General features: G+C 37.3%; 1 protein-coding gene across 1 annotated transcript in view; it reads left to right on the forward strand.

Annotated features, from left to right (window-relative positions):
- Nucleotides 1–26,317, forward strand: part of myo3b (myosin IIIB) — a 95,849-nt gene that overhangs the window by 17,919 nt on the left and 51,613 nt on the right. The window contains exons 14-20 of the mRNA XM_049485214.1: nucleotides 11,931–12,010; nucleotides 13,128–13,148; nucleotides 15,137–15,214; nucleotides 16,125–16,330; nucleotides 21,224–21,335; nucleotides 21,819–21,981; nucleotides 23,334–23,414. Of these exons, the coding sequence (XP_049341171.1) occupies nucleotides 11,931–12,010; nucleotides 13,128–13,148; nucleotides 15,137–15,214; nucleotides 16,125–16,330; nucleotides 21,224–21,335; nucleotides 21,819–21,981; nucleotides 23,334–23,414 (741 nt within the window). The remainder of the gene's footprint in view (nucleotides 1–11,930; nucleotides 12,011–13,127; nucleotides 13,149–15,136; nucleotides 15,215–16,124; nucleotides 16,331–21,223; nucleotides 21,336–21,818; nucleotides 21,982–23,333; nucleotides 23,415–26,317) is intronic.

Raw genomic sequence — 26,317 nt, forward strand, 5'->3', positions numbered from 1 at the left:
TTGTGTGTTAGAGGTGTTAGGAGAATCAGTGCTCTTTGAAGAGCTCTGTCTTCAGGAGTTTCTTAAATCATCATATTATATATTATATAGATGTATTAAACACAGAGTGAACAATTTTTTTTAATTACAGCCAATGAAAACCTAAAAAAATCAGTGTTTTAGACAATTAGAATATTATATAAGACCAATTGATACTTTTGGCAGTGTGCCAACTCCTGCTGGAAAATGAAATCTGCATCTCCATAAAAACTATCAGCAGAGGGAAGCATGAGGTGCTGTAAGATCTTCTGTAAAAACACGACATTTAGTGGACCAACACCAGCAGTTGACATGTCTCTCCAAACCATCACTGATTGTGGATATTACAGCAATTTTCCCTCTTACATGTTTCCCTCTCCTGACATCTTTTATGGGGATGCGGATTTCATTTTTAAGCAGAAGCTGGCACACTGCCAAAATATGATATTCCACAGACACTGATTTTTGGGTTTTTATTGGCTTTAAGCCATAATCATCAACAATAAGAGAAATAAACACCTAAAATAGATCACTTTGTGTGTAATACATCTGTATAATGTGTAAGTTTTACATTTTAAGCTTAATTACTGAAATAAAGTAACTTTTTTAAATTATATTCAATTTTTTTTAGATGCACTAGTGCCGTAGTTTTCTGTCGAGACATGGACTCCACAAGACCTAGCCAGCATTATCTTCTTCAGCAATTTGAGCAGTACATTAGTTAATGGTAGAACCTATTCAGTGGTTCTAATGTTATGGCTGATTGGTGTATGCAGGTTTTAAACAGTTATGATCTAATTAGTTTCTTTGGAATGCAACATTTCGCACCAAACCAAACTGATTCACTTTACTCCCATCTTAATAATGAATTATCCAGAAAAATAATAAAACCTTTTTTTTTATATATATATATTTCTGACATTGTTCTGATTTGTGTGTGATTTATTAAATTAATTGAGTATTAAATTGTTGGCACAGTGCTGTGAGAGTCGGCTCTGTAGCTGCAGTCTCTTCACTCTTCGCTTTGCTTTAATGTGTGTGTGGTTGGGCTGTGTTTTTAATGCTGTCCACTCTTCTGCTCATTTCTGCTCATCACAGCTGTCTGACGTTTCATCCTAAGATAAACCAGCGGAAGCAGCTACTTCCTTTCAAGTTCTAAATACTAGCATGATGGAAATTTTGATCTTCAGGCTGAAATATGAGGAAGATTTAATTTGCATATGTTTTTAACTCCATTTTGTAGATTTCCCTGTTATCTGTGAAATTGCAGCTATCTGCAGCATCTGATAAAAATCTATTTGTCCCTGGCTGTGTTTTGATGTGCAGTGCTCACAGGCACCTGGGGGAGGGGCGTTACACCACTAGGGGGCAGCCTTGATGACTGTGGTGCAGCAACAGGGGCTGTTCACAGTGTATCAGGACTGATTCTGTGTGATATTTTGATTAGAATGGTAGTTTCTGTCATACAGGTATATGGATATAAGAGATATTGTTATGTTAATGTTATACTGTACATACTGTATGTCAGTGAAATTAAGTATTTTATTAAAAATACAGTTAGGCCACACAATTAGTATGATTCATTTTTCGTTCTAAACACATTTATTAATAGAATTTTCAACATAAGGGGGATTTTTATTGGTGAACTACGTTTAAGTACCAGTTGAATTTCAAAAAAGTCAGTTAAATCCTAATTTCTGTATTTTAGAATGCTGGGGTAAATGGGGGTGGGCTATTTGACAAAAGTTCATACCCATTATCTTGTTTCACTACAACCCAAGTCCATTTAACACCCGATTTCTCTTTTCTATATATAAATGTATTAATAACATGTTACAGGTCACAGGAATCTTTATTAATGTAAAAAAAATCTTCAAACACAAACATGTATTTTGCAATCATGGATCTTTTTGGAGCCAAAAGTGCTTCTTCTGTAGCCTCATGTAAATTATCATTAAAAGCACTTTGATTTTTAGGAATAGAATTTTTATTTCTTCCATTTATAACTTTTATGTGCTTTTTTGTACCAGTTGAATTTAGACATATCACTCATTTTATCATTCAGCGGCCATCTTTGGGTTTAGAGGTCTGCAGGCTGGCCATGTGGCACAGCTTTGTCAGAGGAAATGGGTTATATTTGCATGGACAAATTCCCCTAAAAAGTACATCCGTGGATCAGGCGGATCAGTGTGTTTGGGTTGGCTCTGATCTAAAAGGCTCTGTGGGGCCTGCTCTCCAGGCCTGCAGTTGTGCTGAATGTATATGTTTCTTAGAAACACTTTCTGTGTGGCTTAGCATTAAATAAGTACTGCAGTATATGTGTGTTAGAACGTTTCGTTTGTTTAGAAGGATATTGTGATTTGTGGATATCTATAGGCAATGAGCAGTGTTGTGTAAAGTTCAATAGAGTTATAAAGATGTCTTATAACACCTTTTGTACAGTTGTTATAGTTTTGATTTGAATTATTTGATAATTTTAACACAACATATTGCCATAGTTAATAGAAAACCTTGGCTCTCTGATTGTTTTTTTTATTTTGTCATTTTAATATTTTTATACAATGGTCGGAATATATATATAATATCTTTTGACATGGACTTCCATAAAAAGAACCTTCTTGTATAAATTTGCCATTTTGGATATAAAAACTATTTTTTATTATTAACATAGTTGTGCATCTATGTTAGGGGGGCAATTTATTATTTTTAGATTTTTTTAAGTATGCTTAATTTATAAGACCTTTACAGTGTGCAAGGGTGGGAGGAACTTACATACCTTTAAAAACTACATAAATACATTAACTGCAACATTTGTTCAAGACCAATAAGTAACTTTAATAGTGCATGAGGAATAATAATCAGCTTTATATATTATTTTTTTCCTGAGAAAATAAAAATAAATGCAGTAATAAAACAAAGTTAGCTTACAAAACCAGATAAATCAGAAATCACTGTTTTTTCAAATGGACCTCTTTCACCTGTCAGGGTCATGGTGTGACAGGTAGTGTTGGAAAATAATTAAATATCAGTGTATATTGCAACGGAAAGTGTTTCATTAATGATGATATGATTTTAAACATTTCCGTTTAGAAATTAATTATTCACAGCACCAGTCACTCAATGACATTTATAGCAGAGAGTGCATCACATAAATGGCCAATTTTTTATTTATTTATTTATTTTTGGAGTTTTCTAGGTTCACGCATCTGTTTATTTTATTGTTCATATCGATATCGGATTTATATTGTATCGTCAGAAATGGAGAAATATATTGAGATATAAGTTCTGTCTTTATCATCATCCTATAAATATGTGTGACCTTGATGTGATTATTCATTTGGACATTTCTGATTATTTGATCCACTTTTTTGATTGATTTGTGTATTTTGTTGTTTCTATTTATACTGTAGTAGAATTTCATGATAAATGGATACAACTTTTTCCCTTCTTCTACAATTTGTTTATGTGGGGTGCATGATGCCCCCTATTTTTATATATGTGATTATCTAATGGGCCTTTCCCAGTAATTATGATAGTAACTTAACTTGCACTATATTAACATAACTAAAATATTTTTCTTGCTGACCTCATTTTTACCAATTATGTTTGTTTGCGTTTTTGTTATATGAGAATCATATTTGAGACAAATAAGAAAAAACAGCATTTATTAAAAGAATGCTGCAAACTTTTGACAGGCATTGGACAGAAAACATACCAAAAACATACCTTTTCCAGACTATTATTAAATAAACAGCCATTGCTTTTTAAGGGGCTTTAATTGCAGTATTATACTATCGTTATTATCAATATACCAGTGAAATAAAATAAAATAAAAGTCTTAATTTGACTGTAATGTTATTTATCACTGCTATATCTCAGACAATATGTTGTTCAAAAAAATAATTACTGTTTCAATTCTAGTATATAATAAATCAGGATGTTCTTAGAGTATGTGACACTTTGTGGCACTTTTGTATTTGTTGCTGGTTCTTCTGCCTGCAGTTTTGATCTAATGTTGGTCAGATCATTTTTAATACATCTTCTTTTAGCGGTGGCTTTATACTTTTTACTTCTGTGACACATATTCACAAACCTGACACAAGTCTGAATCTGAATCCTCTCACTTGGTGTCTTTTTTTTGTAGTGGGAAATCTCCAAAATCCAAGCCTAGGCCAGCAGTCCTACCTAGAGATAGAGATAGCTGCTGAATTATATATTTAGGCCCTAATGATTACAGATGTCCACCTGTGCTTAGACGGTCGAGATAAAACCGCAACCGTGTGACACTAAGTACACGTTTAGCCTCAATCTCGTGTTCCTACCAGGTCGGCAGAATCTTTTCGGCGCTTTTCTGCTGCGATGCGGAGAAGCAGTCACACTTTCGTCGGCTGCCAGAACATCTCCTGATAAAGCGAGGCTGTGTCAGGCACCCAAAGCCCATTACAGCGTGCGCTCCACTGATGGATCCTCCCTGACAGAAAAGCACCATGTTCAAACTGCCTCTGGACTAGTCTGAGCGCACTGGGGCACCGACGCTAGGCGACGGGGATGGGGGGAGAGAGGGAGGCGGTGGAACAATCTCATTTGCCTGGTTGCTGAGTTGAGTTTCAAGAATAGATCATATTTATTTAAAAACGAGGAGGGGGTGATTGGGGGGGGGGGTTGGAGACTGGGGCTCTGGAGTGATGGAGAGCATGAGTGAAAGTATGAGAGAAAGCATGCTGCAGTGAGAAGAGAGCGAGAGAGAGAGAGAAAAGAGTGATATCTAGCAGCTCTCCTCAGCAGAAGTCGGCTTGTAAAGGCTGCTGTCTGACAACTTTGATTGTCCCCCATGTCGACAGCTCGATCCTGGGCTTCTGAAGTACAAGGCTCGCACAGCCTCTGATGAAAGAGAGTGGAGAGGTGTCATATTGAAGCAGGGATTGCTTTTTAATCCAGGGCACATTGACTATTCTTGTCAATAGAAACCCAATACAAGTGCCAGCTTGAGCTTTTTTTTCCTATAGGATTCTTGCTGGGCTTAATTTTCAAAGTGAATGCACAGATGCCAGGGAAAGACTTTTTTCTTTCTCTGTTTCTCTCTTTCTCACTGTGTGTGTGTGTATGTGTTGGCAGCTTTTGCCAGAAGCAGCACACGTGAAGCAGAGATGATGGGTGTCATCTCTTTTCACAGGCCTGCGCCTTAAAAGACAGACTGACCCAATGGGGGAAAGCGCACATGCACATGTCTGTACTTCTTAGCCTAGTTCCAGAAATCTGCTGACCACAACACTGTCTTTCACATCTGTTTCTGAAGGAAATAGCTTGCAGATTATACATTAACATGGGTCACAATACTAGATCTTGTCCCATGACTTTTTTCTGCATTATTTCTCAGTTTCTCTGATTTTGCTATTTATAGGTATGTGTTTGAGTAAAATTAACATTGTTGTTTTATTCTATAAACTATATCTTTCAGATAAAAATATTGTAATTTAGAGCAATAATTTGCAGAAAATGAGAAATGAAAAAAAGCAGAGCTTTCAGTCTTCAAATAATGCAAAGAAAACAAGTTCATATTCATACAATTTACGAGTTTTAAGATTAGGAAATCAATATTTGGTGGAATAACCCTGGTTTTTAAATACAGTTTTCTCCACCAGTCTTACACACTGCTTTTGGATAACTGTATGCCACTCCTGGTGCAAAATTTCAAGCAGTTCAGTTTGGTTTGATGGCTTGTGATCATCCATCTTCCTCTTGATTATTTTCCAGAGGTTTTTCATTTGGTAAAATCAAAGAAACTCATCATTTTTAAGTGGTCTCTTATTTTTTTCCAAAGCTGTATATTCCCACATTTACACATACTGTAAATGCTCACACAACATTGTGAGTGGCAGATGGATACAGTTTCTCATCATGTCTCGCTCAAACCCAGACAGTTCACAATGCCTTGCCTTGAGCACTCACTCACAAGATAACACCGCATAACTTATACATCATATACAGGTGTGGGCTTATGAGCAGTGCTCAGGGTGGTATATAGAAACTGTTATAAAGAAAACACTAATGAAAACATGAGGAAAAGAACAGCTCAGACAGTGCTGTATAAACAGAGCCTTGGTCAGCATTAACACTACCTGAGACTCATTACTGTCTCCCTGGGGTGAGAATGAGAAGCACAAAGTGCTGACCTACATGTTCTCCTCCACCTGCCTCCTCACCAGCTAACGTTCCTCACTCACTGTTTTTCTAAGAAGAAGAGAAAGAGAGGAAGAGAAAGAGGGAGGGAAAATGTTACAGTGGCCTCGCCCACTATTCTCCCTGAATTTAAAGTCTGTGTAGAAAAGTGATGAATTACTCTGGGTTGGAGCTGTCATGATTCGTTGATTAGGATTTCCTTTTAGTAAAGTTATTGAGTTTATTAAATGTAATAAGGATGCACCGAAATAACCAAAATGTAACGCTGCAGACAAACAAGGCTTTATTACAGGGCACGTAAACAAAGAGCGTAGTCAAATCACAATCGTGAGTCAATGAGCCGAAACATCAGAGCAGAATCACAAACCAAAAACAAAACCATAACCCAAAAGCAGCGTTTAACCAACCAGAAAATCACAGATACAAACAGAGTAGAAAGGCTGGCAAACTCAAAAAATATAGACAGAAAGAAAATGCTCAGTATACCGCGAGAAAAAAGGGAAAATACATTTGCAAAATACATGACTAACAGATGGGTTTATATACATGAGAAAATTACAAACACCTTAACACAATTAGAATTCCGGATATGACAATCGTGAAAGTGACACAGGATTGGTTGACACTGGCACAGGCATGCTGGGGATTGTAGTTCCAGACCAGGGTTTGTCCATAGACGGGAACGAAAGAGTTAGTGTTTTGAACTACAGAGTCAGTAGTAGGCGTGACACAAAAAAAACAAAAAAAAAATCTGAAAACTTAACAGAATGAGCCATTTGGTCAGAAGTTGAGTAATATATTTTGTCACGTTTTTCATCATTGGATTAATAAGCAAAGCACAACATGACTTAAAAAATGAGCCTAAAAAAAAAAGTATCCATTCTCGTGCAAAGATATTTGCATTATAATAACATCATTATATAAACTGTCCCATTGTGGTATGAATTATTCTATCCTTTCACTTATTTAGCCAAACAGTACAGCTATGCAAAAGCATGAACATGTACTTATCACAATATAGGGGTTACAATACAATAAAGTACAATATATTATGATACCGTATGCAAGACAATATATTACAGTTGTTTAACAAAATCTAATTGTAGGAAAATCATACAATATCATAGTATTGAAAAAATATGTATAAAGAAAAATAGATTAAATGTAAAGTTTACTTTTTATACAACCAGAACAGTAGAATCTACAACACTGAGTAAGAACTGCTATTCAGTGGGTATAAACACAAAAAAAAATGAACCCCTGACTTTGTATAAGGGCTGGACGATATGACCAAAACTGATATCACAATATATTTCTTAATTTCAGTTAGCACGATTTGAATTCACTTATTGATATTTGAGATTAGTTTTAAAAAATACATTTTGAATAAATGTTTCATCCAATTATGCAGGAATTTTACACTCTCTGTAATGAAATGTCCAGTTGAATCATTTATGTGCTCATTCATGTATATTGTTGATACAATTAAAAAAAACGTATTATGATATGATAAAATATCATTATTTCCCCCAGCTCTACTGTACATGTAAACTAATCATTAAAATCTCTATTGTGGTTTTAAAAATCAATCCAGTGTTTATTTTTATTTTTTTACATTTTTAAATAAATACATTTGGTTGCCAAATACTTGATATGACCCTACAAATAATGTAGTCAGCAAAAATCATAAATTAAAGGTTATTTGAGATTTTCCAGAGTGTGTCACATGTTATGGTGGGTGTTACATCAGATTATGGGTCAGATAAGAGAGAGTGAGATTGGACACACATACCATTGGCTCTTGCCACTAAGCCTATTGGCCAGCAGTGCAGGATTCCTGAACTATAGTTAGATATGTTACCCATCAATTGATCCAGGACAAATTAGCCTCAATCACCTTCTCTGCTCCTCTGCAAATGCAATTATACATATGCTTTAGCCTGTTCTCTGATTGAGTATATAATTATTCCTCTGGCTTGCTCTGAGGATAATACTTTAACACCTGCATATTTCAGTATAACACATTTCTTTCAGTACTAACATGTCTTACATCCCAATGAAACAGCCCACACTGCATGTTTGAGGCCTACAAAAACAGATTTCATTCTGGAACATCATGAGAATAAATGAAGCTTTATCTTGCTGTTACACTGATGTCATGCATAATGTTTACTATGCAATGCATAACTAATACTGTATGTTAGAAGGGAGAAAACACTAAATGGTGCAGGGCTAGATAACCATCTTTATCACAAAGATAATATGACAAGAACTACAGTAGATTATCGTTCAAATAGTTTGTGTTGCTGGGTGCCACATTATTCTTTTCAGGCAAATGTAGAGCTTTTTTAATATTCCATGTAATATGTCTCACATTGTAAAAATGTACTTTACATTTTGGAGTACTCTCACTGCTGTATCCAGTACTCACTGTACTAAGCTGAGTACTCTGAAGAGGGTTAAATGGTTAGTTTTCTGGTTAGCTTTCTACCGGAGGCCTGTTCTTTTACACCTTCCATAAATATCTACAGTAAGACAAAGGATGATACAGTATGTATTTTTTCACTATTTTCTTTAGATAGAATTAGAGCTTAGATTCTCTGCCCAAACCCGACCCAACGCTTGACTCGAGGCTCGACTTGAACTCAGGCCGCCTTGAGCCAAGATTTCCCACCACTTTTCTCTGTCTGGGTTGAGGCGAGTTTAAGAAAATAGTCTGTGATGTAGGCATCTGTTTTTTCATGCTGTTTTTATTTTATATAAAGCCATGGTGTGATAATCAAAAGTAACAAATCAAACAGTTTTTTTGGTACCACTTTAAAATAAGACTACCTTTATAAAGGGTTTATAAATGGTTTACAATTAGTTTATTAATGGTTACTAATTAGGTTGTAAATGCCTTAAAAATCATTAATGATCACTATTTGCCAAATAGTGAACCCACAGCCATCTATATTGTTGCTCTTTCTACGTATGTGTTATAACTGATTATTACTGTTTTTAAGGCATTTACAACCTTATAAGTAACCATTAATAAACTAATTCTAAACCATTTATAAACCCTTTATAAAGGTAGTCTTATTTTAAAGTGGTACCGTTTTCTTTTAAAAACAAAAGTTGCACAAGTTAGAATGGTATAATCACGCAGCTCTGGGGCTCACGCACACGTGAGCTCCTCCACCTGTTAGCATTTGACTTGCAGCGCTGTGTGAAGCTGTTCTTAATAAACATTTTTCTTAAATAATAGGTCTACGCTTCTTTAGTATTGCAATGTTAATTAACATCATTCTGAACAGATTTCGCTCATTCAAAAAGCCCAAAAATATTTTTAAAAAGCTCAGTTTTAATGCTCTACTAACTAAAAAAATGTTGGGTTTAAATCAGGTTCGGGCTCATAATGACAGTTTATGGGGTGGGTCGGGTCGAGTCAGGCTCGGGCAGAACATGCACAATCTCGGCTCAGGCTGGGCCTAGATAGAATATAGCAAATACCTGTATACGTTTTATCAAGTACTGGAGTACCCATACACATCCCTTATGACCAAGGGTAAGCTATGAGATGCATACATTTCACGCCTTAACAAAATCCCTTTAAAAGTCTGTAGAGAACCTGTAGAAAAAGATCAATGGAACAGTAAGATCCCACTAGGAAGAAGCAGAGAGAGCTGAGTATTAAGAAAGACAGAGAAGCTTAACGTTCACCTGTGTTGATTAATCGGTTGTGGTCTTGTTTTCTGTGCTTCTAAATCTGTGACCTTTCATAAACCAACATCATCTAAAGCTGAACTAAAGGAAGCCCCGAAGTTTTGCTGCCCCAGATTCCTCCACACTGCACTCAGACACGCACACACACACAAACACACATGCACACACACATGCACACACTCACCACTGCTTGGGTTTAGTGCTGCTTTCCATTTCTGTGGTGGGTATTTTTCTAAAGGTGTGTGGCACATCTGTGCTGCCATTGTTTATTCATGCAGCGGAGCCTTTGAAATGTGTTAAAATGCTTCCCACTCATTATAAAACTCCTGCCACCCATGGATTAGCACTTTGATGTCACCAATCCTGCTTCAAAGGCTGCTTTCAGTGCCATTAATCAGAGTTTAGCCTCTGAAGACACAGCCAGAGAAAACATTTGGACATCTTGTGCTGAAACTTTTGAAACGCTCAGACTGCACTGCATATGCTACAGTGGGACTCCGTCTCCCGTAGAACAGTGCGCTGTACTGTGTGTGTGTGTGTGTGAGTGTGAGAGAGAGAGAGAGAGAGAGAGAGAGAGAGAGAGAGAGAAAGGAAAAGAAGATGCTTGGCTGTGTCTGCTCAGCCTTGCTTGTATTCCAGCAGGTCAAAAAGTCAACACGGCAGGCTTGTTTTTGTTTGTTCTGCTGTACAGCTTAAGGGATTCGTATCCATTCACATTAAGCATAGCATAGAATGTATTTATTCAGCATTTTAAGTTGTTTTTTATGTTTAAATAGATAGTAAGTGACTTTGATTGAGATGAAAAATGCTCAGATGCGGCTTTACAAGCCTATTTACAACACTGTCAGAGCCGTTTCACACAGCTGAGCCAGATGTTGCGGTCAAAAAAACGCATCTCAAGTTTTATAGACCAACACACGTATATATTAATGTTGTCTAATGTTATCTAGGTTTGACCAAGAGTGTCGTAGTTGGATCACTTTCACAAAGAACTGTGAACTATAGCTTTTCACACTAATGAGCACTTGAGTATGGAGGGTGGTGTAGAGGTTCCACTGCATTAAAAAAGGCATTTTTTTGTATTTTCACAAATAGTGTCTGGCGGTATGACCAAAAATGTATATCACAGTGTTTTGCAAGATTCTGACGGTTTTGCGGTATTTCACTGTACTTATTTATTTATTTATTTATTTATTTATTTATTTATTTCATGACTGGGCCTTAATATATGGTTGTCACTTACTGTATTGTTAGGAGTACTTATAATATCAAACATTAAGGCTTTAAATTAAGGCTTTGATTACTATTGGGTTTACTTTGTCCCATAAACACATTACACAATATAAACAATATAAAGAAATCTGACTTTATTAGCAGAAAAACAGCTAAAGAATAAAAAAATAGACTTTAAAAAGAGATATGCCAACAACTTTAACACGGCTTCCTTTAAAAACTAAAGGTTTTAAATAGTTCCACTAACACTATAAATGAACCTAAAATACTTGAATTGTAAATGTTTATTGCACAAGTTAACAAGTTTAATATCAGTGTACATTGTGTTATTATTGAAGCCATTAGAGACATTACAGTATTTAAGCAGCTGTTTATCAGTTTATCACAATTCCTCATGTTCTCTAGTTAACAAATACATCCAGTTCATCAGGCATTCATATTATCCTTCATGCCATGGAGAACAAAACTTTAATTCAGACAATTTTTTTTTTCCCCCAGCATTTAATTATGTACTCAGTAATGGGGAGTTGTCCAATGTAAAAATTACAATTACAGTAGTTTGAGTAAATGTAATTCATTACTTTCCACCTCTGATTTTTACAATATGTAAATCTATGGCTTGGGCCTTTAAGTTGTCATAAGGGCAGAAGCTAGGCCTATCACCATATTTACATTATTGACCTACTGATGTGCAAGAATGTAAACTCGATAAAATTAGGAAAATATATAGTTTTATAGTTTACTGAAATAGAAATAACTTTAGATTTAAATTAAAAACTGGTGTGTTTTACCAGGTAACTTGGCCACTTCCAGAGCCAGAGTCACGGCAGCTTCCCGATCTCTACCACCTCAACTCAGCGCCGGACGCAGTAAGGTAGGTGCTCAAATCCGTGCCAAATGACTTGCCTAAATTATATGATTGATCGTGTTTATATCAGGTGCATTCTTTAGCAGTGTTTCTCTAGTGAAAGTGATCCATAATCCTTAATTTTTTCTTGATGTTCTTATTCCTTTCCTTTTATCTCTTCTTATTTACATCAGCCATCTGTATTTTTTCCTCACTGGGTCACACTTTGTTTTAATGGTCCCATCTGCATAGCTTGTTTTTTTATTATTTATTTTTTTCTGCATTTGAGATTAATACTAAAGTCATCAAAAAAAACATTGAAGCATGGAATTATGTAGTGAACAAAAAAAGTGTTAAACACACCAGAATATGTTTTATTTTGATATGTTTTGTTGTATTTTTTTTTTTTTTTCAGTCAGCTTTTTGACCTGGAATGGCTTTCAGTTAACAGCTGTGCTAAACTTGTCAATATTTAATCAGTTGAATTTCTTGCCCTCTTATTGTGTTGGAGAGCATCAGTTGTGAAGTTGTTAAGAGGTAGAGTTGGTATACAGTGAATAGCCCTATTTGAGTAATATTCTAACCCATATTATGGCAAGAACTACTTACCGTTAACTAAGTAAAGAAAAAAAACTTCAGAAATGAGTCAGTCAATCCAAAAAAAAATCAAGAATTTTAAAAGTAAAGTGTAGTCGAAAGACCATCAAGAGGTTCCTCTGTTGCACAGGATCAGTTAATCAGTTACCAGCCTCAGAATAAGAAAAGAGTCTCTAAATATGAAAAGTTACTACTTTCCGTATTTGTTTCTTCATAGTATGGATGACTTTAGCATTAATTTACAATGCAGGAAAAAAATGAATAAATAAAAACATTAAGAAGGTGTGTCCAAATTTTGACTGGTACTGTACATATTTCAATTAATGAAACCATCAAAATGAGGTGTTACTCAGTACTTCTTACTGATTCTATATCTTCTAAGACTAAGTGATTTGTTTCTCAACTTATACTGTACCTTCCTGCCATGTTAAACCTCACCGTCTCAACCCCTTACTGACTGAATACTGTGATAAAGCTAACTCTTATCTGCTGACCTGTCTCTGTTATCTCTACCTCTGTGTTTCCTAATGAACCTCTCTGCTCTCAGTCTCCTAAATACCTACTAAAGGTAAGAATGTTGAACCAATCAGAGCTCTTGTTCTCTCTGATATCTATGTGCATTGTTTCACAAAAGATTTCAGCCATATTGTGTTAAACTAGCTGCTGTTGTTTGTAGAAGTTGTACAGTTAGAATAGGTGCATAATTTTCTGCTAATGTTGGGAAAAAATGTGTATTTCAATGTTTTTTTTTTTGTTTTCTTTAGTTGACTAGATACTTGATTTCATTCTTCAGTTGCTTCATAATACCTGAATTTCTTGATTACGATGTGTGCCAGTATGCTTGTTCATAGAGTGTAGATGGTTCTCAAATCATACAGTTGGTATTTTGATTTCTTCAAAATAGAAAAACGCATCAAACTTTTAATCTGTATGTGTATGCTCATATCTGCAGTATTGAAGTTCACTCTGGGGCTACATTAATGACAGAGAGGGATACATTTGCAGATCCACCATCATTTATGAGAACTTGTCCATTTTTACTTCAATAAATATTGTAGTAACAGCTCAGAGGAAGATGAAAACCTTTAGAAAAAGTTACAAGCCAGACCAGAAGTGGGACAGATGTAGACTGAGGTCTTGTTAAAACAGTCAAAAATGAATATGAATATTTCCCAGTTTCTCTGAGAAACACGTCGGACAGGGCCAGCTGTCAAAGCCTCCAATTACAGACTGTAAGGCCAGCGTAATAAGTTCTGGGAATACCTTTCTTCCCCTGCAGAAGAAATGAAGTATTAAGACATGCACTTTGCTGTATAGACCTCGCAATAAAATATTTATCACGTCGTTAAATTTGATGAGTCCAGGAACGGAGATGGCTGTTAAGGAGATCATATTGTGCCCTTGTTAAAACAGCACCGAGAAGAGCAGCAGTTCATTTGCAGTGACGAGGTTCATTACTGAAACGACCCAGAAGTATTAATGCAACACTAAAACACTCTCACAATCCTGCGTGATGTTGCTTTTAAGTGTTTATTTTCTTGCAAAAGCACAGACAATGAAATCATTCACTTCCATAATCCAGTTTTAATGGGACAATATCATTCTGCTATAGTGCGTTTACAATTCCAGAGGGGGCTGAGATTTAGCCATGTGTTAAACACACCCATATACAGTAGACATAATTGAACATCAATATTAGAGTTTTGTGGTTTGTGAATGCATGAATATAATATCATCTCTTTAGAAATGTTGCCATCTGTGTGATAGCTTTTCTGTTGTGTCCCTATTTACTATATAGTGCACAGAGACTTCTGCCATAGTACAGATTATTTTATAATTGGGCAGTGTTGGATAAATCCCAAATAAAAAAAAACATATATATATATATATATATATATATATATATATATATATATATATATATATATATATATATATTATTAGGTTTCTTTATACACACATTTCCGTTTTGCTCATATATAACCTTACCAGTATATAACCTTAAGTCCAGTCGTTAAAGAGATGGGTCACAAAAAATATATACTTTTCACCTCTCCCGTTTTTTTTTTATGTATTCAAAAGTCAAACATGCTTAGTTAACTGAATTTTACTTTTTTATTTTCAGACTGAATCTACAATAATGCTACTGATGCACAATAATATCAGAAGTATATCGCTTTTGGGCGATAATTGCTTTTTTAGAAACATTTTGCAACTGATACTTGCTGACATATTTATTATATGCTGTAACAAGACCAAACGATGCTGACCACGGTACTACAACCAGCTGACACTGATCAAAAAATGTGAAAACAAATTTCTCAGGAGAGACAACTTTCAATTTATTGTTTGTGTCAATATGTGACAAATGTCTTTTGTGGTATATGTATTATATTGGTCTGCAGCTCTAGTACAAACTAAACTAGCAAGCTATTGACTGATTAGTTATCAGTAATAAGTTATTAATGTTTTTAAGGTAAATTAAATTGAAAATTGAAGTTCGATTGAAAATTAAATTGAAACAAAAATAAATAAATAAAGTGTGTGATGTTTCAGGTGGACACTATGGAGATGATGAGACATCCAGAAGAGACCACCAATATGAGAAGACAAACTGTAGCATCCTACTTTCGTGTAAGTGTTTTCTAACACAGTTTGGTGCTTCACATTACTGAAACGTACTGTTACACTGGTGTTTCAATTTTAGCACTACTTTTTTGCGTGGGGTTGTAACTGTATTGTACTTTGTACTCTTTGTACAGTTTTGACATGCACACCATATTATTTTTAATTAAAAATAAGTAATTATTTTTTTTAATTACATGACCATATTATAAGGCGCACTGGATTGGACGCACTCTTAATGAACGTCTATTTTCTGGTCTATTTTCATACATAAGGCGCTATGGATTATAAGGTGCATTTTAAGGGACACTATAAGAAATTTCTAATTCAGCAGGTCTCACCGCTGTTTGATGGTGGGGGTAGCTAACTTAAAAGTTAAGTAAAGCTAAGCTAAGTAAACAAAACTGTAATAAAAAAGCGCTGGATGTGAAATGAGGCTACAGTAAGATATACTCCCCTCTGAACAACAAAAGGGCTAGCACGGATAGCTGCTAATGCTACTTTAGCTCCAGTGCTGGAGAAATAAATTAAAACACCTGCATAATTCTGTACTTTAGCAGAGTGAATTAAAAGGTGCACTGATGATTTATTTTGAAAATTAAATAATTTTATATGTGCCTTATATTATTATAGTGGATGGTGCTTTTACAAACACTCTTTTTATTGGACATTCTTTAAGAAAGCACAACTTGTTCTCTCATGGCACCATTCCCGATAAACTTATATAAATATTTAAGGGAGAAATACGGGACAATGTATAGAACTATCCAAAGAATCTTAAGAGTATTAAACCTAAGTGCTAAGTCTTCAGGTTAATGACTGAATAATAAACCTTACCTTCTCACGGTTAAATAGAGTGTCTGTATCTGTATAAAGTTCTGACTGAAGTCTGTGCTCTGTCTCTGTGTGTATATGCCAGTACTCTCTGATGGACCTGCTGTCTAAGATGGTGGTGGGCACTCCTCACTTCGTTCGCTGCATTAAACCCAACGATGACCGTCAGGCTCTGCTCTTCCACACGGAGCGCGTGCTGCAGCAGCTCCGCTACACCGGCATCCTGGAGACAGTCAACATCCGGCGGCAGGGCTTCTCCCACCGCATCACCTTCGGCGAGTTTGTTAACAGGTAGGAGAACAGCGCCCGACTGAGGAAACACTCACACAGCTACACTGCTGCTGTAGCTGTCACTCAGGAGCGCTTGTAGAACAAGCCACATCACACAAAACACGGCTTGTTAATTAGGGAGAATAAGTGGGACAGATTCACTAATGTGTAGTTATTAACAGGAAAGCACTACTCCCTGAGAGAAGGATGACACGATTCAGAGGAGCGTAGTTAGCGAATGAGGTCGGGGCGCAGAGGAAAGGATTCATGGCAGGATGTAAATAAGAACATGTAGTAATTTATTGGCCTTTTCCAGACTTTTGTGTCTGACAGCCGTGGGGGAACTAGACAAAAACAAATGCGCTTTTACCTTACTTTAATGCAGCTTCATTCACATTTGGTATTGTGTTAGTATTTAGTAATTACACATTAACAGTCATGCAATAATAAGAATGTAACTACATACTGATTCAGAGCTGCACAGCTTAGGTAAATTATCAACGTTAGCATATCTCAGTAGTTATACTGAATTCAATTGAGTACAGATGTTTATATAAGCAATAATAATCTCTTACATCAAATACATTACCTGTAGTTACACTGTTGTTGCATGCATTGTGTAACTATACAGTTATTACAGACAAAAAGTGGTACCTAAATTTGTTGGCTTAAAACTAGTGGTGTCAGTCACTAATTAATCACACTTGTTCTTTGTAAGACTGCATGGCCGGCCCTGCTGCTCAGCCAACCCTGGGGGGGATTTTTACTTTATGGACCAGAACTACCCACCTCTGTGTGTTTACATAGGTTTACATAGGATCTCCGGTGGATTTCATGTTTTACAAAGACTCTAAGGCGCGGTCAGTAGCTGAACTGCAACTAGCAGGGCATTACATGTGTTGTAAGGTAACATATGACATTGCAAAGACTGTTATTAGTGTAAAAAATCTCTTTATTTGAAAACGTTTCTAACTGTTTTCCGTCTCGCTGGTGTCGCAGTGCTGTTAACCAATCAGAGGCGACATGTTTGCATCTATGAATATTCATGCTTCATGACATTCAACCCCCACTCGTCAATCGGACTAAAGCAGCATTATACCAGATCATCGGAAGCATTTTTTGTCCCACAAAATCCAGCTCACATGGCATTCATACTAGACACATTTATTCATTCATTCACAACTAGACATTTTACAATGAATGAAAAAATTATGGAATGAGATCTTTGAAAGTAATGGTGCTCCACAGTCCAGTAGTTATATGTAGTTACTGTATCTGGCATAATTTTGCTCACTTTTGTTATTTATTGTTATCATAAGTTAACCAGCATGCTAATCACTAGCTTAGCTCCTCAACACTTAAGTAACTTATATCCCCCTGGTTTCTGCTAACCACAGCTGTTATACATAGTAGTTTTACACTATGCTTTTGAACTGCAATGAGTGTAATAGCATAGTATAACTAGATTCACAACTAGGAGTGTTTTTACTGAGACTGCGTTATCCAGCCTGCTACATGCTAAGTATCACCCAAGGCAAGTGCTGCTCCACACATAAATTCAACCACTTTTTTGTTGAAACTGGGAGTGCAGCACTGTCCTCTATCCAGCGTCACGTTATGGGGTATAAATAGTTACTTTGTGTTATTTATCTATTTATTTATTAATTTATTTATGTAGTTTGAAAGTTGGCAAACATTAGCATGCTGACGGCACCAGAATTAAAGACTTTTTAGTGACCGAGCTAAAAGTCCAGCCCCAGAAAACTTCAAAATGTGCAGTTTGACTGCAGCTTTATTCTGAAACGAGGTGACTTGTTACATTAATACAAACATGCACTGAGACTCAGACTCTGCCTAAGAACTCCACATTTGATCAATTATGCTGTGAAAATGACCCTATTTCTAGAAAGCTGTGAAACTGGTGTGGTGGAATATAAAGTGAGACATAATTAGCTGGAGCTTGTGACCACCACTGAGACCCTCAGCCCGTTAGCTCTGCTGCTCCTGAGAGACGCTTAAAAACTGTACAAATACGGTACCTCTTCTTATTTCCTGAAATATTGAGAGATTTTTTTTCACTCTTTTCAGTTTTGTCTTCTGTGAAGGCTGGTGCGAGAGAAAGAGGGGTTGTGCTGTAGGCTGATTTAATTGAGTTTTAGTAACGAAAGCGGATTATTTCATCGATAATTGAATGTTAACCTCCTGAGAATGGAAATATAGATTCTGTTCCTTTAATTAACAGAGCAGGGCTACTTTGATGGGGTGGACCAAATTTTTGGTGAAAGGGGGATTCATGGAAAATAAACGACTTTTTGGAGGCTTACTTAGATACATGCTTCATTTGAAAAAGCTCTCTCTCTTTCTCATTCTCTCCCTCCCCCTTTCTTTGTCTCTGAGCCCAAAGTAAGAAAAAATGACATGTAGGTCATCTCTTTTACATAAGCATCTCAGTCTCCTCCAAAAGGGACACAACAAACTCCAGGCACTCCTGCCACTTATTCTTGTCATCTTTTAGATCAGAGAACTGTCCTGATTATCTTTTTTTTTTTTTCCCGTTTTTCCCTGGACTGGCTCCGGCTGTCGTGGACCTCCGTGCTTTGTGACCGTTGAATCCATATTTAGTGAGTTTAGCAGTTGCTAGTGGCTGAAACAAGGCTGCGGATGAAGAGCTCTGAAATACTCCACCGCTATAAAATAGTTTACATTTGAATGACCTTATCAAAGCCATATCTCCTTGAAGCCGTGGAGGAGTCCTCTTTGTGTTCCTCATCAAAGAGATAACAGGTATCAACAAGAATTAATATGAAAGGCAGTGGGTAGTGGTGAATCAAAGAGACTTTTTCCTCCTGGAAACACAATAGTTGTTATCTTCCTCCGCAATGCGAGTGAACACCCAGGATCAACTGGGCCCTTCATGAGCCTTGATGTTTATGAACAAAGACCCTTAGGTCCTGCTGCTGCTGCTGCTGCTGCTGCTGCTGGTAGTAGTGCTTCCCAGAAAATGAGTGTGGGGCACCTTGTGCAACCGACAGAGGTCTGTCCAATGTCTTTTGACCAATGAAGTTTTAAAGCTTTGGTGAAGCCACCTTCTAAGATTAATTAACTCTGATCCAATCTTTAATCTACATTTGAAATGTCTCATTAAATGGATATGATGAACCAAGGATGTCAAACCTTTTATTATTATTTTTTTTGTTGTTGTTGTTTTGTTATGCGATTTTATTTTCTGTGGCCATACCCAAATATGTCAACTGTGACAGCAGTATGTACAGGGGTTGGACAGTGAAACTGAAACACCTGGATTTAGACCACAATAATTGATTGTTCTGATGAACAGTTCTGGTGGAAGCAGGAGAGTTGAGGTGCACATTGAATTCTGCCGTAATTTGGGCAGCCGTGGTTTTATTTGTTTTGGATACAATCCGGGTTAGCACCCGAACATCCCTTTCAGACAGCTTCCTCTTGCGTCCACAGTTAATCCTGTTGGATGTGGTTGGTCCTTCTTTGTGGTATGATGACATTACCCTGGATACTGTGGTTCATGATACATCACAAAGACTTGCTGTCTTGGTCACAGATGCGCCAGCAAGACGTGCACCAACAATTTGTCACCCATAATGTTGTGTGCATTGCAATATTTTGAGCAAAACTGTGCTCTTACCCTGCTAATTGAACCTTCACACTCTGCTCTTACTGGTGCAATAATGTGCAATTAATGAAGATTGACCACAGGCTGCTCTTAATTTAGCCATGAAACCTCCCACACTAAAATGACAGGTTTCAGTTTCATTGTCCAACCCCTGTAGATTAATCATGACGTTTGAGAATGCCTTGTATAAATTGTGAAGAGTTATCTTGTTATCTTATGCAGGCATTTAACATTCCTTGGTCCACAGTGTCATATGTACACCTGGGATACTTTAAAATATTCATAGCTAGTTTGTAGAGACTAGGATCAAGAGATACAAAGAGCATGATCATGTTTAGAATGTTCTAAATGTTTTGAATAGATGAGTCTTCAGTTGGCGTTTGATGATTGCGAGTGACTCCACTGTTCCACCACCTTGGTTCTAGCACAGAGAAGAGTCAGGTTGTTTGTTTTTAGATTGGTCTTGAAGGATGGTGGGTTGAACCAAGCTGTACTGAAAGCTCTAAAAGCTCTTGGTAAAGATCTGGCTTTTGACCTGGCTTTGTAGGCCAGGTTCAGGGAATCTGATGAATCTAATGCGAGCAACAACACAAGGCCAGTGACGGGAACGCAGCAAATGAGTTGGAAGATTGAAGATGAGTCGAGCTGCCATGCTGTTCAGGTGAAAGTGTTCCCAGGCCAGTGGCACAACTGTCTAAGCGCTGCCCAGCTGTGCATTGGAATCCATTTGTAGGCTTTTAACATTACTGGAGAATTAGTGTTCTCCTTCAAGTGTGTTCAGCTGTCCAGTGTTCAGCATTAGTAACAGTTGGTGGGCAGCTCGTAGCGATCATGTGCTAGGGACACTAGGGACAGTCCAAGCGAGGGTGGGATTTGGCAGTAATGAAATTGCGAAGAATCCACCCCAAAAATCAAACAAGTTTGCCACTCATTTTAGGTTTTAATTTAATAATGACCCTATTCAGTTCCTTGGAACATTGAATGATAGTGATACAACATTAACGTTAACATTGTCATCATTTATAAAGCCATTAAATCTCTTTTGTAAAGACTGCATGAAACTCAAATAAGTTATTCTACATTTTTAATAGATTTACACACAGTTTATGTTTTTGTTAGGTTAGGTTTGTGTCCCTTCTAAGACTAAGAATCAAACATTAAACAGAGTTACAGCAGCTTAAGATCTATGTCATCAATAATGTTGTCACTTTCTCTATGTTTTCAGAGTCTGCTGTGTTTTCTAAACCGATTCCTCCTCTGCTCAGGTACTATTACCTGGCTTTCCGTGCCCATCAGATGCCAGAGAGCAGTAAAGAAAACACAGTGGCTATCCTGAAAAGAGCCAAACTGGACAACTGGGTTCTGGGCAAGACCAAGGTACAGTCCGCTACACACCTTGTACACCTTGTACTACTTCAGACAGGCAGTAGAGTGATGAAATACCTGTTCCACACCCCGCTGGAGTGTTTTTTCCCACCCCATCCATTGCATACAAAACAAACCCCACTCTTTGATTCCCCCACTCAGTCATTCATTCTCACTGTCTTTCATTTTCTCTCACCCCCCTTGCTCTCTCTCTCTCTCTTTCTCTCTTTTCCTCTTTCTCTGAAGAGTAAAATCCCTAAGCAGAGAGAGGTTGTTATCTATGAGTCTAATTGACCAGATGGTTGGCATCTGCAGCTTTGAAAAAAAAAAAGAAATAAGAAGTTCAAAGAGTGCTATTCCCCTATAAACCCCTTGATTGCAATCATTGTGTGTTTCTGTGAGGTGAGTGAAGGTACCGTCTGTTTGCACACCCATGTGTGTTTTATGTGCATCCGTGGTGTGTGTGTGTGTGTGTGTGTTGTGTGTGCGAGACAGGTGTTTCTGAAGTACTACCACGTGGAGCAGCTGAATCTGTTGTTGAGAGAGGTAATGGCTCGAGTGGTGGTGTTGCAGGCCTACACTAAAGGCTGGCTGGGGGCGAGGAGATACCGCAGAGAGAAGGAGAAGCGCAATAATGGAGCGATTATCATCCAGTCAGGTACGACTTGTTTAGCTGTATGTTTGTTAGAAAAGTTTCATAAAAGTACCAAAAAAATTGAAAACGCCTCTAAACAAAATGTAACCCCTTAACCAGCAATGAACCTGTCAGGCCGAAAGTGTCATTTAATCTTGTGTTTACTCTGTGGGACTAAACACACACTTATATACACACACTAGGGACAGTGTGATCGCACTCAGAGCAGCAGGTAGCCATTACAGCACACAGGAAACAGTTGGGAATCAGGTGCCCTGCTCAGAAGCACCACAGCTACCCCAAATTTCTTCCAATACAGGGAAACAGGGCTATCAGCAATCTTTTATAACTTTCATGCCCTATGTAAGTTCAGTACATAGAAATGAAGTTCTGTTTACCTTAAACACTGTTGTTTCCTTTTTTCAAAAGAAAATCCAACAAAACCAGAAAAACAGAGCTGGAAAATAAGCCAGTTCCAAACCCCCAAAACTGTTACCTAACAGTCAGATTTAATTATATATGTGTATAAAATATGCATGTATCTACAAAGCATTCCAAGTAAAAAATTTTTTTTTATTCGAAGGCAAAAAGGACGAGTTCTTTTAAAATAGAGTTGTATACGGACATGCCGAAAGTCATGGGATAGCCGTATGTAAATTGATCATAAAATGTTGCCTCAGGGGGGCTTCCTGGGAATGAGTGGATAGGACATTTCATACGTCATAAAAAAGGCATTACTACCCACAGTGGACAGCAAAGTGGGTGGTAATGATCGTGATTGGCAGAATATGGCTAAAATTGTTGTTTGCTGTTTTTTAAAGGCAAAAATAACTCTTTAAAATTTAATAAGATGCTCAAAGTATAGTCCACGGTTCCTTTTTAAAAAATACTGTTTTTCAGTGTAAATGGGCCTGGTGAAGACATACATGAGCATGTTTTTACCCTAGCCAAAGTCACAGGCTCAGAAATTGTTCATAAATAACTTTTCTACTTGTCTGATTTTTTTTTTTTTATATTTTATTTTATATTATTTTATTCTATTTATACATAATAATTGCTCTTTTTTGGGGAAACTGCACCTTTAAAACACAATTTCTGTGAATCACCGTAAAGTCTCTTAGAATCCTTGAATTTGGAATACTGAATAAATGCATTCTTTGGAACTTTTAAGCTGTATCTTTCTTTACCAGCCACTTCATAATATTTATTAATATATTTTTTAAAGATGCTTTATTGGTATTATTGTCTCAGATATGACTAGTGTCAAGTACAGTTAAATACAAAACAACAGTAATAAAGCCAATAATAACATAAGTCCTATTAAATATTATCACAAAAAGATTCAAATTAGTACATTTTCTATCTTTTTTCTGTAGCCTGGAGGGGTTACACTGCCCGACAGAACCTGAAGCAGGTTAAACGGGAGCGGGACAAGGCAGCAGTGCGGATACAGTCAGGTACTGTCCTCCCCCTGAGTGTCCACTCCTCCAGCACAGAGCTCACAGCAGCAGCTCATTGGCTTTTTCCTAAAAGGACTGTGAATGGATGATCCAAGTTCCCCTCCGGATATTCCTCGAGATTCTTTCAGCAATGGTGTTTTTATTTTCCGACAAATAAGCCCATAAAACGGAGCTGATGAATTAATAATTCGCGGGGAGGGAAAAGTTTGAAAGTTTGGGCCGCAGCATTTGGTCCCCATGTTTCAGTAGAATAGTGCATATTGAGATCCTTTCTTTCCTTTCATCTCTTTCCCAGTGCAGGCAGTGGAAGAGAAGAGAGGAGAGGAGGAGGAGGATAGAAGGAGGAGGAGGAGGAGGAGGGGGTAGGGAGGGTTAGTGGTGGAGGAGGTGGGGGTTTATCCCCCTTCTGTTTCCTTGCCACTTCCTCTCTCAAATTCCCGGCCTATTACAGCCCTCTCACATACCAGAAACAAGATGCCTTTTTATACTGTCAACCTTTTCATCTGAAATGTAAATGAATTCTTACTCACTGTGGCCTGGCAGAGATCAAAGCAGGCATATTAACCTTCTCGGGGCGCCCCCTCCCTCTCTCCTCTCCTCCTTTGAGGACGTGAGGGGCGAAGGAGGGAGGGAGAGGGTGGTAGCAGTGTACCAGGGGGAGGCAGGAGAGATAGAGGGAGAAAGAGAGTGAGGGAGGGAGAGGGAGGAGAGATGCCATTGTTCTGCTCGCCCTCTCTTCAAGTGCTGCTCGCCCCCTTTTTGGCACAAGGGGCTACCTCCTCTTCCCTCGTTCTTACTCTGTCACTCTCTCTCTCTCTCTCTCTCTCTCTTGCTCTTGCACTCAGTCTCACTCTTTCTAACTCTCTCTTTCACATTCTCTCATTTGTTCTGATTCTCTCTCTATCTTTCGGACATACTCTCTCTCCCAAATTTATCTCTCTCAAGTTTAAGATTAAGTTTAAGCTACAGTATATCCTTCTGAGAGCTGGCAATTAATTTTATCCACTTGTAGTGGACATAAGCCTTGGACCTACAGGGGTTGGACAGTGAAACTGAAACACCTGTCATTTTAGCGTGGGAGGTTGCATGGCTAAATTGGACCAGCCTGGTGGCCAATTGTCATTAATTGCATATTGCACCAGTAAGAGCAGAGTGTGAAGGTTCAATTAGCAGGGTAAGAGCACAGTTTTGCTCAATATACTGCAATGCACACAACATTATGGGTGACACACCAGAGTTCAAAAGAGGACAAATTGTTGGTGCACGTCTTGCTGGTACATCTGTGATCAAGACAGAAATTCTTTGTGATGTATCAAGAGCCACAGTATCCAGTGTAATGTCAGCATACCACCAAGAAGAACAAACCACATCCAACAGGATTAACTGTGGATGTATGAGGAAGCTTTCTGAAAGGAATGTTCGGGTGCTAATCCGAATTGTATCCAAAAAACATAAAACCACGGCTGCACAAATCACGGCAGAATTCAGTGTGCACCTCAACTCTTCTGTTTCCACCAGAACTGTCCGTGGCTTTTCATTAATACTAAAGTTGTTCAAACTATGAAGAAAAAACATATGGAATTATTTATTTAAAAAGTGTTAAACAAACCAGAATTTGTTGTATATTCAAGATTCTTAAAACAGGAATATCCTGCTTAGTTGACAGCTTTGCAGACTCTTGGCTGGATTTTCTCAGTGAGCTTTATGAAGCAGAGTCACCTAGAATGATTAGCTTTCAGTTATCAGCTGTGCTGAACTTGTCAAACTTGATTATTTTAATTTCTTGCTCCTCTTAATGTGTTTGAGAGCATCAAAGTTGTAAATTTGTGATGAGGTAGAGTTGGTCATTGTCACTTACAACCCCAAATTTAAATGTATATAAAAGTGATAAACCAACACATAAAACCCAGTGCAATCAACTGCCTTCAGACGTCACTAAGTTACACTTTGTGTGTTGTCTATCACTTAAAATCACTTAAAAGTTTTTGTTGTAAGATGACTACATGTGGAAAAGTTCAAGAGGTATGAATACGTTCACAAGCCACTGTATTTGAGCAATCTTCTAATGGCAAGAATTACTTTACTAAATAAATTAAATAAAGAAAAAAGGCTTCAAGATATAAGATATATATGTCAGTCAATCTGAAAAAGTTCACGAACTTTAAAAGTATCCTTTTTGAAATCCTCTTAATCCTAACTGTGAAGTGCAGTTGCAAAAACCATCAAAAATGTTGTGATGAAATGGGCTCTCATCAGGACCCCCCCAGGAAAGAAAGACCATAAGTGTCCTCTGTTGTACAGGATAAGTTTATCAGAGTTACCAGCCTCAGAAACGGCTAGTATTCTGGGTTGTTTAACACTTTTAAGTTACTACATGATTTCTTATTTGTTCCATCATTTTCTGAATAACTTCAGTATGAATTTACAATGTAGAAAACTGTTTTTGACTGGTACTGTTTTTGACTGGTACTGTATTAGGTTTAATGCTTGGGATCAAACTTTTTTATTCAGCGTCCTATATAGGCAACAACAGGACCTATAACCATCAGTTTTTACCCAGTTTTACCCAGCCACATAGAATGAAATATTAGCTCCTAATAAGTTTGAATAAATTAGTATTTTTTTTTAATGCAGATTCACATTACTTTAATCTTTAGACTAGTAAAATAAAGGGCCATGTGATTGCCATTAGGTTTTTTGTGGCATTAGTCTACATCTCCTCTAAAAATAAGCCCTGTTTTTGAGATGAGAGTACAAGTGTGAGAGTGTGTATTTGTCTGTTGGTGTCTTGGTTGGGGGGCGGGGAGATTTCTATGATAACTGTAAGTGTAGGCCTCTACCTCCCACTAGATCACTCCAGCACATACACAGACACAGTGTGAGACTCATTAGCATTTTTA

The sequence above is a fragment of the Astyanax mexicanus genome, chromosome 11 (assembly GCF_023375975.1).
Source record: "Astyanax mexicanus isolate ESR-SI-001 chromosome 11, AstMex3_surface, whole genome shotgun sequence".
Classification (NCBI taxonomy): Eukaryota; Metazoa; Chordata; class Actinopteri; order Characiformes; family Acestrorhamphidae; genus Astyanax; species Astyanax mexicanus.